Source organism: Dermacentor albipictus, chromosome 2 (genome assembly GCF_038994185.2).
Source record: "Dermacentor albipictus isolate Rhodes 1998 colony chromosome 2, USDA_Dalb.pri_finalv2, whole genome shotgun sequence".
Lineage (NCBI taxonomy): Eukaryota > Metazoa > Arthropoda > Arachnida > Ixodida > Ixodidae > Dermacentor > Dermacentor albipictus.
The window spans coordinates 49,224,856-49,238,802 of NC_091822.1; the positions used below are offsets into that span (position 1 = coordinate 49,224,856).

A 13,947-nucleotide genomic window follows, 5' to 3' on the forward strand; every position below is an offset into this window, starting at 1 on the left:
CATGGCCACAATTAGTACATGGCCGGAGTTGTTGGAGAAATATGGGAGAGGCCTTTGCTCTGCAGTGGGCGTAACCAGGCTGATGATGATGGAGGACGTAAGTACCACGCTACGCCGTCACCATCCATCCGACTACCGAAAGCATGGTTGCTTTCGGTGCCGGTCTTCAGGAGGCGCTGCCCCAGGGGCATCAGCCAGTAGGTAATGTCCTACGTAGGTAGGACATTAGGCAGTAAATAGCAAGAGCTTGGTGGCGCGACCCACCGCCCCGTTCCAAAGGGGACGCTCATAACATCCATCCATCCAGCGCTGGTAAAACTACGGGTGAGATTATTTTCTCTCCTTCAGCTGTCAGGGCTGTCACTGTTCGTGCAGGCGGCACTGACACCGACTGATGTGGTAGTTCAATCGTGCATTACGCTGTGCCGAGAATAATTGTGCTTTTGGTGTGTATCAAAGTTCCAAAACACTTGGGACCGCGTAACGCAGCTCGCAGTATCTTTCGTGTAGTGTGTCGGTGTAAGCTATCATAGTGAGGGCCCGTTCGCGCTTTCTTTGTACCCGAATCACAGCGCACGGAAGAATTTTTTAAAAGTTGTGCTATCACGTGCTGTAGTTCATCCGCAATTCTAGTGCTTGCGCTGGAAGCACTGTACACATTCTGTCCTTGCCGCGGCACCTGTGACGGTGCGCTGTGAAAGATGTGAGGTGGTGCTAATTTCTCATGATGCGTGTGCCCGTTACTCGCGACCCCCTTTTTTTGCATTCCTTTTTGTGGTAGGCGCCAAATGTGCGGGCTCTTTTCTTTTTTAAGGGAAACGCGCGTTACGGTATGCGTGCGCTATAGTGATCAAATGGAGGATTTGAAACGGAAATTGCGCTATCATTGTGAAGTAATTATCGCGCAGTTACACTGCGCTGGCATCACTTGGCCATCGTGTCAGAGGGCGTGAGTGCACAGCAGGATCACTATCCTGTTCTTATCGCTAGAGTCCACACCACTGTCTATCTTGCCGAGGGTCGTGCATGCAGATAACGCTCCCGCACATTGCCAGAAAAAAATCCTGAGGTGCTCTTCTACTGACTGCTATAGCACCAGTGTGCATGCTACGCCGATGCCCCTCGCAGGAACCTTGCCATGAGCCTTTACAACTCACCGCCTGCTGCGATGATGCGGAAGAGAAAAAAGTAGCTGCAATGACGCCTTCCGTCCAGCTGCCAAGCACCAGGAAAGGCGGCCCTGACGGTTGTCGGAGCTGGTTCATCGCCTCGCTATGCTTCCTGGTGAACCTGCTGTTTTCCTCGTTTTTCCGCTGCGGTGGACTTTTCTTCACTTCTATGATGAGCACGTACCAAGCGACAAGGGCACAAGCAGCAATGCCGCTGGGTGCCTACTGCGGCTTCGTCAATCTTTCGGGTGAGCACCTTGAGCAGGGATAGCTCCCGTGCACGGCTCATGCCGTTCCTCCCATGTATGTTGTTCAGTCGACATTTACTCGACATTTACTCTTTGTTTCATTATCATATTTCAGTTCTGGGAAGCCTTGCGCGGGGCACTTATCGCTTTTTGCCGTAATTCAGATATTTTGTTAAATGATAAGCACCTTGGTAAGATGCAAATGCGGTGCCTCGAATGGCGCCAATTATCGGTGTAATAATAATATTATTATGCTGCCTCTTGTTGGAGTGTTTTACCTGTTACTTCGGCAACATAACTTGATCGCTAATTAAAGAGGTAACGTCTCGGCTGGCCTTTGCCTCTGCAATGCTTAAGGTATGAGTGTGTCTCGTTCTATCATTTCCCTTGTGGGTTCCGATAAGTTCCACCCGTCACTAAACTGCCTCTCTTTCAGCTCTGAGGCAGAGCTCCTCCAATGGCATTAATGAAGTCTGTCGCTTTGCTTTCAAGCGTGGTGATTATGTCGGGCTATATAATTTCTTGTCCGCCTCCGATTGGTTTCTGGTCACAGACAAAACCAATGTTCATGACCGAGTAGATCAATTTATGAAGCTTGCTTTGAGCAGTATGTGGAAATGCATGCCTCAGTACAGTCCCAAAAGTTCTAAATATCACCACTGGTTCTTATCTGAAATTATAACTGCCGCAATGTACAAAGATCGCGCGCATCGCAAACGAAGAAGTCGTGGGCCTAATTAGTAGAGGGAACAATTCCAGTTTTTTCGGGCTCTCTGCGAGCGTCTCTATGAGCACTATTACGACTGACATATTGCATTTTTGGAAAAGAGTGCCTCGGGTTAGCCGGCGGAATTTTGTAAGCACATGTGCAAGCGCTCTACTAAACGTGGACAGTGTCTTCGCCTGCTTTACTATGGAGAAGCAGGAGTCAGAGCAGTCGCCGATTGTTTTGCTGCCCCTTTCTCATCGCTATATAAACCTTCAGGTTTCAACGCTCGTTTCGGTCAGGAGCACACGGCCGTTGCTACATGTAGTGCTATTTTCTTTAATAAAAAGCCAATCAGCGAATGCCTTGTCTTCCCTACCCAGCCGCCCTGGTGGCATCCCCCTAAGTAATTGGAAAAGCTTACGGCAGTATATCTGCCCTAGTATTGACATCTGTATTTAATAACTCTCTGAATACTTCCACTCTCCCTCACATGTGGAAAGCTGCTCTTGCTTTTCCTGTAGTTAGGCGTGGCTGTAAAACCGTTGTGTCGAATTATCGCCCGGTGTCTCTTCTCTGCGCCATATTTAAGATTTATCAGCTTGCCCTTTACAAAATGTTGTCTTTTACTGTAATGAACTCATTGATTACTACTCAGCATAGATTTCTCACCAGCAGCTCGACTATCACGAATCTCGCAATTGTCATGACAGATATATCCTCCCTGGTACTTCAAAGGGGGCAAGCTGGCACCATTTATCGTGTCCTCAGCAAAGCTTTTGATAAAGTTAGCCTCTCAGTGCTCGTGATCAAGTTTATGCACTTCGGTGTTGACTCGTCAATTCTAACTCGCCTGCTCGGTCATCTTCTTGATAGCTCATGTTATGTTTAGGTCAATGGCCAAGCGTCTTTTTCCACGAAAACTAGGGGAGCCCCTCAAAGGTCAGTATTAGAACCGTTGTTTTCTTTATTTTTATTAATGACATTCTTTCCTCCACTGCAAGTTCTTCATTCCTAATATATGTCGATGACGTGAATATTTTAAAGGGAATTCATACTGTTGATGATGGTTGCAACCTTCAGTCTAACGTGTTTTCGTTTTCCATATCGTGCAAAGATAATGACCTTACCTTGAATGCTGCTAACACCAAGGTCATAACTGTCTCGCAAAAGAGCAAGCATTTCTTATTCTATACATTCTGTTCCATCGTGCAAGCCTTATAAGATCTACGATATCGGTGTTATTTCTGATACAACTTTACACTTTTCGGCTAACGCTAAACGCGTTGCAATGCGGGGTATGCGCTCTCTTGGCTCTGTTTGCAGACTATCGGAAGAATTCAATTCTCCTTCACCGTTCCGCAAGTTGTACACAACAATAGGTCTTCCTCAACTCGGATAGGTGTCGATCGTTTGGAATGGCATTTCTAGATCCCACAGTGCCATCACGGATGGGTCCATCGCTTTGCTAACAGAGACACTGCACCTTCCTTTAGCACTGTTGCATTATTGTCACTGCCTTTACTTCGCTGCGGCGTAATCGGGCTGACCATCTATTTCTTTACAAACTCTTTCGCGTATCCTTACATGGCCAAAACGCCTCAGTTGTATCCTGTTTCGTATTCTGCGCGAGATCAGTCGTGAACAGTGATCAGTAGTGAACATGCCTCGCCAGCATTATCGTATTTCTTTTATCGTACATATGGGGCGCTATAATATATAAAGTTATTCTAGTTTTGACGTCATTCCAATTTCGTTACGCCAAATTTACGCAACCGCCGACGCCAGCTATTGCGGCGAGCCGCAAGGTTCATTCAGCAGCCAAGTCAAAAGCTGTCCTTTTTTTACAGACGAGAGTTTTCAGCGCCCGAAGGCGGCTGCCATGTTTCTATTATTGGGGCGACGATAGTGCGAGCACTGCCGGGTGACTGCGCAAATGGCGCGGGCGACCACAACCCACAGCGTGTTTGCGGTTCTCATTCGGCTGCGATGGCGAGTTGGGAAAGCGCTGCAGCCGTCTCGCCGTCTGCCGACGTCGGTAAATCTGTCTCCTTTAACGCGATCCCATTTCAGATGACAGAAATAGGCAACGGAGGCGATTTAGCAAGAGCACCCTTCAAGGTAGTCGGCTTCACTGGAGATGCAGCATCATCTGTTTCACTTGCATTTTAACGCGACAGCGTTAAGGAGCTCGTGTCGCAGAAAAGCCGGTGTCGTCGGTGTCGGCGTCGTCGGCGTTGGCCATGAGCGATAAATCCCAGCAGGCACGTCATGAATAAAAAACAACTTGCAAGATGGGCTCGGTGGGAATCGAACCAGGGTCTCCGGAGTGTGAGACGGAGGCGCTACCACTCAGCCACGAGCTCGATGCTTCAAAGCGGTACAAAAGCGTCTCTAGTGCATGCGGTGTTGCCTTAGAAACGAGCTGTTTCTAAGACTCAGGCGTCCGTCGCTTGCTCAGGCGCACATTTAGTTTTCAATCTCTTAATGTTACCGAAGCGTTTTTTCTGCGAGATCTGTGTATTCGCACGCGTTTCGGCGCCCTGAGGCAGTGTCGGAAAGGGACTAGATGACATCTAGTGCGACGTACTTCGTTTCTTAAACGGCGAGCAGCATGTTTGTGCCGTGCGCTAATGCTACATATGTGCTGCATTCTTTTTATCTTGCTTTGTCAATAAAATACAGAAAATAATTTATTGGTGATCATTTCTTCTGAAAAGGGCAATAAAAGGATTTTCTATGTTATTGCACGCTGCACGCAGTCGCGCAGAAAGGTATAGCGCTTACGTGTATACGTATGTCATTCAATTTAAGTGTTAGGCACTAAGTAGGAGAAACGTGGTCTGTCTACGCTCTATCAACAAGAACAATCGACACACTCCGCAAAAAAAAAAATAACATTTAGGAGGTCAGAGCAGTGTTCACGTGATAGAGACATTGCATTTTAAATCGCGTGCGCTGCCTTTACTACAAGCGCTGACAAGCGGTTTACTTTCCTTTTCTTTTTTTTATGTCGCAGTCAATAGACAACACGCAATAATTTACGTATCCATCTATGACATCACTGAAGGGGCACCAGATCTGTTAGGAACACTCGAACTTGCTCTTCGCGTAGCTAAGCGTGCCTATCGCACAATCATAGCAGCTCAACAACCCGAACTAGCTTGTGCAAAAAAAAAAAAAAGCTAGTGAGGCATTGACGCGTGTGCACAGCCCTGTTTCTGTGAATGCTACTCGTATGCGGCTCTCTTTTTTCGCGGTCGTGAGTATTTAAACGCGGCTGATTCGTGGGCATGACAAACACAGGACACGAAAACGGTCATGTTCCGAGCAGTCTTGTTCCGCTCGCCGTAGGGAAACAATTTCTGAGCAGGTTTCGCAGTCGACACGCCCATCCGGTCGCTTCTTGCTCACCTTTGTTTTGTATAAAACACACAATTCTATGTACGGAGTGGCCTTCGTTGGCTTTCCGTTCCGGAAGAGAACTGAGCAGATCCAAAAATTTAGGCAGAGCCACTTCAGACTGCTTACCTGTGGGAATGCGAAAGCAATTATGCTGTTTCTAAGCCTACCAACGCCATGAATGCCCTCATGTTATACGGTGAAGACGTGGCGCCACCTCCTCCCCATTTTTTGCGCCGTCACGTGCCCAATGACGCACCAGCGTCATTGGGCGCGTGACAGTCAGCCAGAGCCGTGGAGCGTCAGTCAGCCAGAGCCGTGGAGACGCCGAGCCGTCGGGGAAGCGTGCTCGTGTCGCATTCCAGTGACCCGACTTCGATTCGCATCCTGCCAGCAGACCTAAGTTTACCAAATTTAATTTTTGTAGCCATTAATCTACTCTGTTTACAAGAACCTCCGTGAGAAATTTGGCCTCAGCCCGAGCATTTTTTACGCGCTTTTACTCTTTGCGCCTTCGGCCATTTTCGGTACCATGGTTCAGTCACGCCGACGACACCGACGACGCCGACGACGCCGACAGATTTTAGCCCAATGGGGCATATAATTCGTCCGCATGAATAAGGGTGCCGAACGGCTAGAAACGGCACTGATATGCCTAGCCCGCACCGTAGGAAGGCGGCATGGCGCTAGCGCACGTGGTTTATTTAAGCCCCTCGAAAAGATTGCCCATCAGAGCACAAATGCTGGGCGCGAAGCCTTTTTGCGCGTAACACCAACACCGAATGGCGTTTCGCGGGCGCCGCGGAAAGCACGTACGACGAATGCGAACCACACATACACAAGCTTCTCGTGTCTCCGTGTAAATCGAAGGGTTGACGCATGAGCATGGTTCCTCTTTAGCTGGTTTTTGGTGAAGCGAACTGCAGCACAATGCCGCGGGACGAACGCCTTTTGTCCGTACCACTTCTCAAAGTATGCCTAAAACAAAGAGTTCAGCAGATGCGGTAAGAAAGGGTCTAAGAACACCGCCCCAATTGCACGCGCAGGGCAAGTACAGCCATTTTCTCCCGTCTCCCGCAGCATGGAGTTCCCTACTATTGTATGGAACTCTGTGCCCCGTAGTTCCCGCCGGGAGGCAGGACCTGTTGGCGAGATTATCGGCTCGGCAGGCACTCGCGCCACGAGTCTGTAAATATGTGGTCTATATGAAGTGACCTTTTTTTCTCGGTTTTAATGCGAGTAGCACTGTCTACCAGGTCACGTTTTCCTTATCTAATTGGCTGTCGAGAGGAGAGGAGAGAGTGTAAGAGTGGAGTATTTTGGTGGGGCCCATCTAGTACAGTGAAAGCAGAGAAACGGATTAGAAGAGTGGTTCCAGGTCCTCTGATTGGTCTGCTTCCCCTTGATTGGTTTGCGGTTCTTTGTCGACTATTGCATCAACGCGCGGCGGGATGTTAAAAATGCCGTCAGAACTAATGCCCACTGAAGAAGATTTGGCAGAGGGACGTCGCATACGTTCGAAAGGAATCGGCAATGTTATACTAACGTCTACAAATTTTTACCATATGCTAAGAAATCAATTTTATCGGGCAGCTGCAAGTACACAGTACCGGAGTAATCAGGAGACATATTTTGTTCCGTTCTGAAGGCGCGCTCTTGCCCCCACCCTCTGTTCCCGTCTATACCAAAAAAGTTTTGTTAGGTTCAGCATAATGATGCATAATTAGTGCGTACACGTCACCTTGACCTTGTGTGATTCCCCAGTTTTGTGACGTCGCGTAAGAGACAGGTTTACTAGGTGGGGCCAGAAAAACATTTGGCCAATCGCGGAAGGCTAGTAATGAGAAAGGCCAGGATCGGAAAGCAATATAACTTTTTTTGCCTATTCATTGCGTGATTACTGTGTGCACATGAACTTGAGACGGGTAGTTATCGCAGCTTTTACGACGTGTCGTGACAGACAGGCGAATTGGTCGTTGTTTCAGAAATGTTCGACAAACGGCGGAGGGCGAACAAAGGAAATGGAACATGAAAAAATTGGAATAGCTTTACGTTATAGCGTCCATTGTTCAATTTCTTCTCTCTTGTTCGTAATCTCATCGTTTCTCACGTATTTGCCCATCAAACCTATTTCTAATGAGCTCGTGGCCTAACTACCATAGCACGGCTCTGCCAACTTTAAAGGGAATCTCCTGTAGACTTCCTTTTTTTTTTGCTTAGGGCAGCTGTACCATGCCATGAGCAAAATGCACGCTTGTCGCTAACTGCAAACGTGTTAAACGAGAACGTCTGATTTTTAGAATACTAATCAACCGGATGTATCCTTATAGATTCTGTTTCCTGTTGCCGTCGTTTTTGTAGGTCTAGTGGCTGGAGCTCTCATACACTCATGCGGTATGAGGATCAGCGCGTTACTAGGCGGACTGCTTATGTCAGCAGGATGTCTTGCGTCAGCGTTTGCTACTGGAATACCATTCCTGGTTGTATCAATCGGGGTAATCACAGGTAAGATTCAATTGATCCTTTAAAATTATGAGAACATAGCGAGATGTTGTTTGGCTCAAAAGGACATGGTGTGATCGTCCACTGTAAACACTAATTCATGACAGAATGCTAAATCCTGGTAACAGTGGTTGACACACCACTTGTATGCTTTGCACACTTCTTATTACGTGCGCCTATAGGTAAATGACGTGGCCATATTGACACGCGTACTTATCTTTATCGGGCGACCAGGTTTCGCCGCCTAACAAATGTTATCGCACAGCGCGGGACGCGCCTGCATGCATCCGAAGTTTCTGGAAAGTTATCGATGCTTCTATTTGGTTGTCTGTTGTCGCCCAACCTTGTGCTATCAGATTTCATCGCGTGACGCGAATGGTGTAGAACTTTGTAGAAGGCACGCGGGTCCCAACGATTAGTCTGGAACATTCGACAACTGTATAAAAGCCGACGCGCTTGACCGGCTGATCAGATTTTCGACGATCGCCGACTGTGTTCGCCGCTATCGTTGTGCTATAAGTGTAGCCTGTTTTGTGGGCACAGGTTCCCCCAATAAAAATCTAGTTTTGTCGTTCACAGTGGTGCTACTGTGTTCTCCAACGTCACCACTACGTGACAATATATTCTTCAGAGAATGTGTTATGCTACTGATCTCCGTTCCACGAAATGATGGTTGCCGCATTCTCCGAAAAGCTACTGAGCCTGTGTAAGGTGCCTGTACTTCACATAAAGTGCATCACCGCAGTAGTAAAAAACCCCCAAATTACTTAGTAATTGAAAAGTGACACCCAAGTAAAACATCTTCAGTCCACTCGTCAGCGCGCTATTGGCGCTGGTTGAGCTCACGCGCACGTGTCATAAGTTCTTCCTGGTCCCTTCTTTACAAATTTTTAAGGTGGTCCATCCGATACTCACAGGCGAGAAAGAAAACATTGTGCACCTCTCAACATCAGCAGAACGGCCTTTTTTATTTGACTCTATGTGGCCGCATACGTAACTCCCTTACATAACTCTATTAGCCTGTGAAAGCGCACGTACCATCTTACCACCTGAGTGAAAGTGCTCATTTATAGATTTTTTTCAAGAGTAACATGGCTCGCACGTGCTCACATGGCGCAAAGCGCATGTAGGAATCCTAAATATTGTCTCTATTCAGGTACAGTTTTCAATTCCACTTCGGCGTAAACCGCAGGCTCCGGGCACGGAATCCTGCTCTCCTGTGTCATCGTGGCTGTGAACGAGCACTTTGATAGGAGACGTGGCACGGCCCTCGGAATCAACATGGCTGGTGCACCTGCAGCCTCCTTCATGTTTCCTAAAGTTTTCGATTTCTGTCTGGACGAGTACGGCTTGCAAGGAACTTTCGCGCTCGTGGGAGCACTGTTGCTAAACATTGGGCCGATCAGCGTGCTTTTTCGTGAGCCGCCCTGGATGAGGGAAAAGTACTTGAAAAGACATAAAGTAACCAGCAAGAGAGCCAGCAGTGAAGCAGATGAGCAGCAGGAGAAGAACGCAACCCGTTCTGTCAGCTGCTTAAAATCGGGTTTGCGACCTCTAGTTAACAGCAGCGACGAACTCGGATGCTGCGATCCGGATAGCGACGACGACATAATCATTACTTATTTAAAGCACTCGACAAGCTCCAGATTCGCAAAGTTTCCGCTCTCGATTAGCCTTAATGCTGATAAGCGTTCTGTGATGAACAGCCATTGCACAGGGGACATGGTAGAGACCTTAGATACCAGCGATGCGAACGGCGAAAAGCGAAAATCACCGTCTTCGAAGGAGGACGAACAAAGCAACGCCCGCATTACAGGCGCGAGAAAAGATAACGAAGTGTGGTGTGCCTGTGTGACCTGCGTATCTAACGGTGAATGCTTTCACCGAACTTCGCAACATCCTCTAAATTCATCAAAGTTGATTCAGGTACCCAGTACTGTTGCACTGGAAAATGTGTCGGTGAGGTGTATGGAGCGCACCAGAGCATGGGGAACTAACATGCAAACAAAATCAATAAAAAGCTCGTTGCTCGCTTTTACGGACGCTCTTGTACCAGGGGAAGATTTGAGAAGTCAAGTGGAACATGAGACATATACTTTGAAGAAAAATTATTGTGGTGTTACGCTCCGATCAACAGAGGAAGTGTCATTGCATTTGCGGTATTCAGCGAAGGAACGTCGCAAACGATCTGTTTTGCGTAGCGCTAAGGATGTTCTGTCTATGCCGCGGTTTTACGCGCACATGTTAAGCTACTTCTTTTTCTCCTTCTTTTTGGATACATTTCTGGCTGTCGCGGTTGACTGTGCAGTGGACACTGGAATTAGCAGAGTAAATGCTGCTCATGTTCTCACTTTCTTCTCTGTGACCGACATAGCTGGACGACTCCTGATACCCCAACTCACCGATTACAACATTGCATCTCCACTTGGCGTGATGACTCTTTCTTACTTCCTCATGGCCGTTATCGGCTCTGCGATGCCTCATGCCCAAACTACTGTTGTGTTTTGGATTCTTGTTGTAACGCTTGGACTTCCTGTTGGCTACGTTATGGTCGCCATGTCTCAAACTATTGCAAGTGACGTCGGCTTACACAACCTTCCCATGGCGTATGGCTTCGTAGCAGCAGTGACAGCTGTGGGAGCATTCATGAGGCCGCTGGTAATAGGTGAGTACTCTAGCCTCTAGACCACGACGTTAAGCAAATATTTTTCACAGTGCCAATGTGTTCATTGAGTGTCTGATTGACAGAGGAATTGATTAGCCTTATCGCTCCGAAGAAGCAGCAGCAATGCGAGAGCCGATGTAGTAGCAGGCTGCGTATTATTATGCGAAGCATACTAGCCGCACAGCCACGCTCTTCCTTGCTGTGCCGCGCGCGGCCGCGTAGCTACCATATGATGTCATAACAGCTGCAAAAGCGGAGGCTCAACTCGTGCGCTCGCTTGCGGCCGCGTAGCTACATAGCCGCGTCTCAGCTCGTGCGCTCACCTGCATGAGTTGTTTCTTTCGTCTAGCCGAACCAAATATAGCCAAGCAACAGCAGTTCACCAGGCTAAACAGTGGTTCAACAACTAAAATAAAGGCTAGTATGCTTCGCATCCTGGGCTTAGCCTTAGCTTAGCCGCAGCCATTTTTTTTGACGACTTTGGGCAAATAACGTGAAAGCAATGCTTAGTGAGCAAGAGCACTTTCGTTTGGCCCTCTTCTGATTGTGCCCACACATCTAGAGGTCGGTTTCGCAATCTCCTGCTCAGAAGCAGGCTTCGCTGTTCCCTTAGTCACCACTGTGGCTACAACATGTTAATATGTCAGTAATATCAGACAAATGCATGAAGAAGTGTAGGAGGAAGAAATAGGGGAGATCGGTAATGAGGCTGCAAGGATGTGTACGAGGAATGTCACAGCTAGGCAGTGTTGATAACGGTAACAAGTTTTTAGTCAGCTTAACGACAACTGTGCCTTTTTTGGAGTCCTGGGCAGGTTTTAATGACTGTTCATTGGCGCAACCAGCCAGTAAATTGCCTTGGGAAATTTTTTTAAGGCAGTATTATTCACTTCCATGCCTCGCTCCCGTAATAACCAAAGGGGGATGTATGCGCTTCCATTTTTTTTCTACTTCTCAGGAGTGGGAGTTAGAGAAGATCTTTATTGGAAGGGAGAGCTTTTTGCCGCCATGCATATGGTCGCAGAAATTTTAACCTTCATAGGGACGGAGAAGCGGATTATAAGTTTACACAATAGGATGAAAAATAAGACAAACTAAAATGAGCGGGTAAACTTGATAACGATACTTAAGGTCAGACGATGGCGAAAAATTTTGCCTTCTCTATCTCATGCTGGGCACTTTAAAGCTTACCGAATAGAACAATTTTGAAACTTATAGGAGCAATGAATCGAATGATCCGCCATTGCTTCGCAAGGCAGGGCACAGGATCTAAGATACCACATATCAAGACGCTGATTTCTTACGTAAAGCGCTATCTCCACATATTAATACCGTTTAAGAAAACCTGGCGCTTTTGTCCTTTTTCACATTCTGACCGCTGATTCGCCATTGCGACAGGTAAATTAAAGCTATGGTTTAATAATGCGAAAAATGTCTAAAAGCATTTGACACATTGTAAAGAAAAAATTGCAGCAATTCGTCATAGCTGTCACAATAATTGTGATTTACCGACCTTCCGCTGAAAGTGAACAGGTCTGGGCCACAACCTGGCGACTTTGACAAAGATTCCAAAGGACGCAGTGAGGCAGTCTAGAATGTATGTATCTAGGCCGTTAAAAGTAAATGAAAAGTTTTGATGGCTTCACTTCAGTTGACTTTGTAGACGTCATGGAAGTGCGAAGATGGAGATGTTAGAACCAGTTAACGCGCTTGTTTCATCATAACACGTGCGTTATCAAATTGTGCTGACGCATGTAAGGTACGGACTGATTTGCGATCACCATGGTTTGACCTGGAACGTTTAGTGACAAAGCATAAATACTACTTGAGAACACACAGGCAGAATGAGAAGCTTTATGCCTAAAGACGAAGTGTATCACTACTAAATGTTCGATTTCTTCTGTCAAGACAGCTTCCTTCATGTGTTCTGCCAAGTTTCAACTGTATGCAAAGTGCCTCGCCATGTCGACGTCCGGAGTGTTAAAGATGTCAATTTGCAGCATTGATTAGCATATCAATGACTTGTCACTTGTTGATGAAAGGTTTATTTCGGGGCAAATGCCTGCTGTTTCTAGGTTAGCTGAAGTCCACTGAATAACTTTCAATTTTTTAACAGCCAACCTATAATGGCACATGTAAGGTTAATGTTAGATCCAAAATTGAGCACACTACTCAATATTGAATGCTTCCCCGAGAGGAAAATACGCAGTGAAAAGATAGACAGAAATGTAGTCGTTACAGACATCGGTAACTGTACGATATCGAGATAGAGGCAATAATGAATAAAGGAACATCAAGGCGAGATAAGCAATACCTAGGCTGCGATAAATGTATTAAAGCTTGATAAGGTCAAGCAGGCTGAGTGGCTTCATGGCCGCATCCTTTCAAAGAGATGCCAATAAAATCGTCACCGCCATCATCATCATCATCATCATCATCATGATGCTTCTGCTGCGATTACTATGTAGGTGCGCTGCCGCCTAAAATGTGCTCACACCGTGGTAGTATAGCAGACGACAAAGCTAGCCGGAAGGAGCGCAATAACGTCGCGTTATTCTCACGTGACCTGCTTCAGAAGAAACTCAGACGCTACGAAGTGGGCACGAGCGTAGCTCGACGCAGGAAACGTTGTAACCATGCTCGCGCTGTCGACAGCGTTATTACAATTAACGTCAGGCGCTGTCAAAACTATCGAACATCGTGCGCAGGTAGGTTTGTGCTCAAATGAACGCAGAGCTCCCGTTTCTGGTTGTCTTTTTGTCATTCATGATCAATTTTTCTGTCTTTCGTAAGTTTGGCATTATTAAAACGCGACTAACGCTCTAACAAACGATATCGAAAATTGCATTATTTTTACCATGAACTTCGTTATTGCCCGTGGCGTCGTTTGGTATCGCTAATCGTCATGGCCTGTTTGCACAGAATTGTAGTCGTATAGAAACGGCACTGTGAATCTAGACGCCTATGGCAAATTTTTTCCTTGTAGTCAACGCTGTGTAATGTTAGTGCTTAGTCCGCAGTTTATTTCTTGTAACGTTGAGTGCCTCAGCTTGCGTAAAGTTGAATTTTTGGCGATTGCCTCTCATTGTGGCCTGTGCAGCCACGAGCAAGTACGTAAGTAGCACTCTCAATTTCCATATTCTCGGTGTGTCAATATACAAAACGAAAATGGTCTCGGCTTCACGCAGCCGTGCCAAGGAAACACTGCGTAATTCTACATTTATCATTTTTAGACGTAGTCCGCTTGTCGTGCAA

The 13,947-nt window shown here is 46.9% G+C and overlaps 1 protein-coding gene across 5 annotated transcripts in view; it reads left to right on the plus strand.

Moving 5' to 3' along the window:
• LOC135904266 (monocarboxylate transporter 12-like) overlaps positions 1–13,947 on the plus strand; it is a 62,935-nt gene that overhangs the window by 32,163 nt on the left and 16,825 nt on the right. The window contains exons 1-4 of one of the 5 annotated variants that reach the window (XR_011512021.1): positions 247–324; positions 1,129–1,417; positions 7,887–8,030; positions 9,220–10,692. Coding sequence is in view for 1 of the 5 variants with exons in the window: in XM_070533592.1 (XP_070389693.1) it covers positions 1,105–1,417; positions 7,887–8,030; positions 10,402–10,692 (748 nt within the window). In the remaining 4 variants the exon portion in view is untranslated. Of the gene's footprint in view, positions 1–246; positions 325–867; positions 1,418–7,886; positions 8,031–9,219; positions 10,693–13,947 lie in introns of those variants that run through there. The other 4 variants (XR_011512020.1, XR_011512019.1, XM_070533592.1 and 1 more) reach the window with 4 other exon arrangements.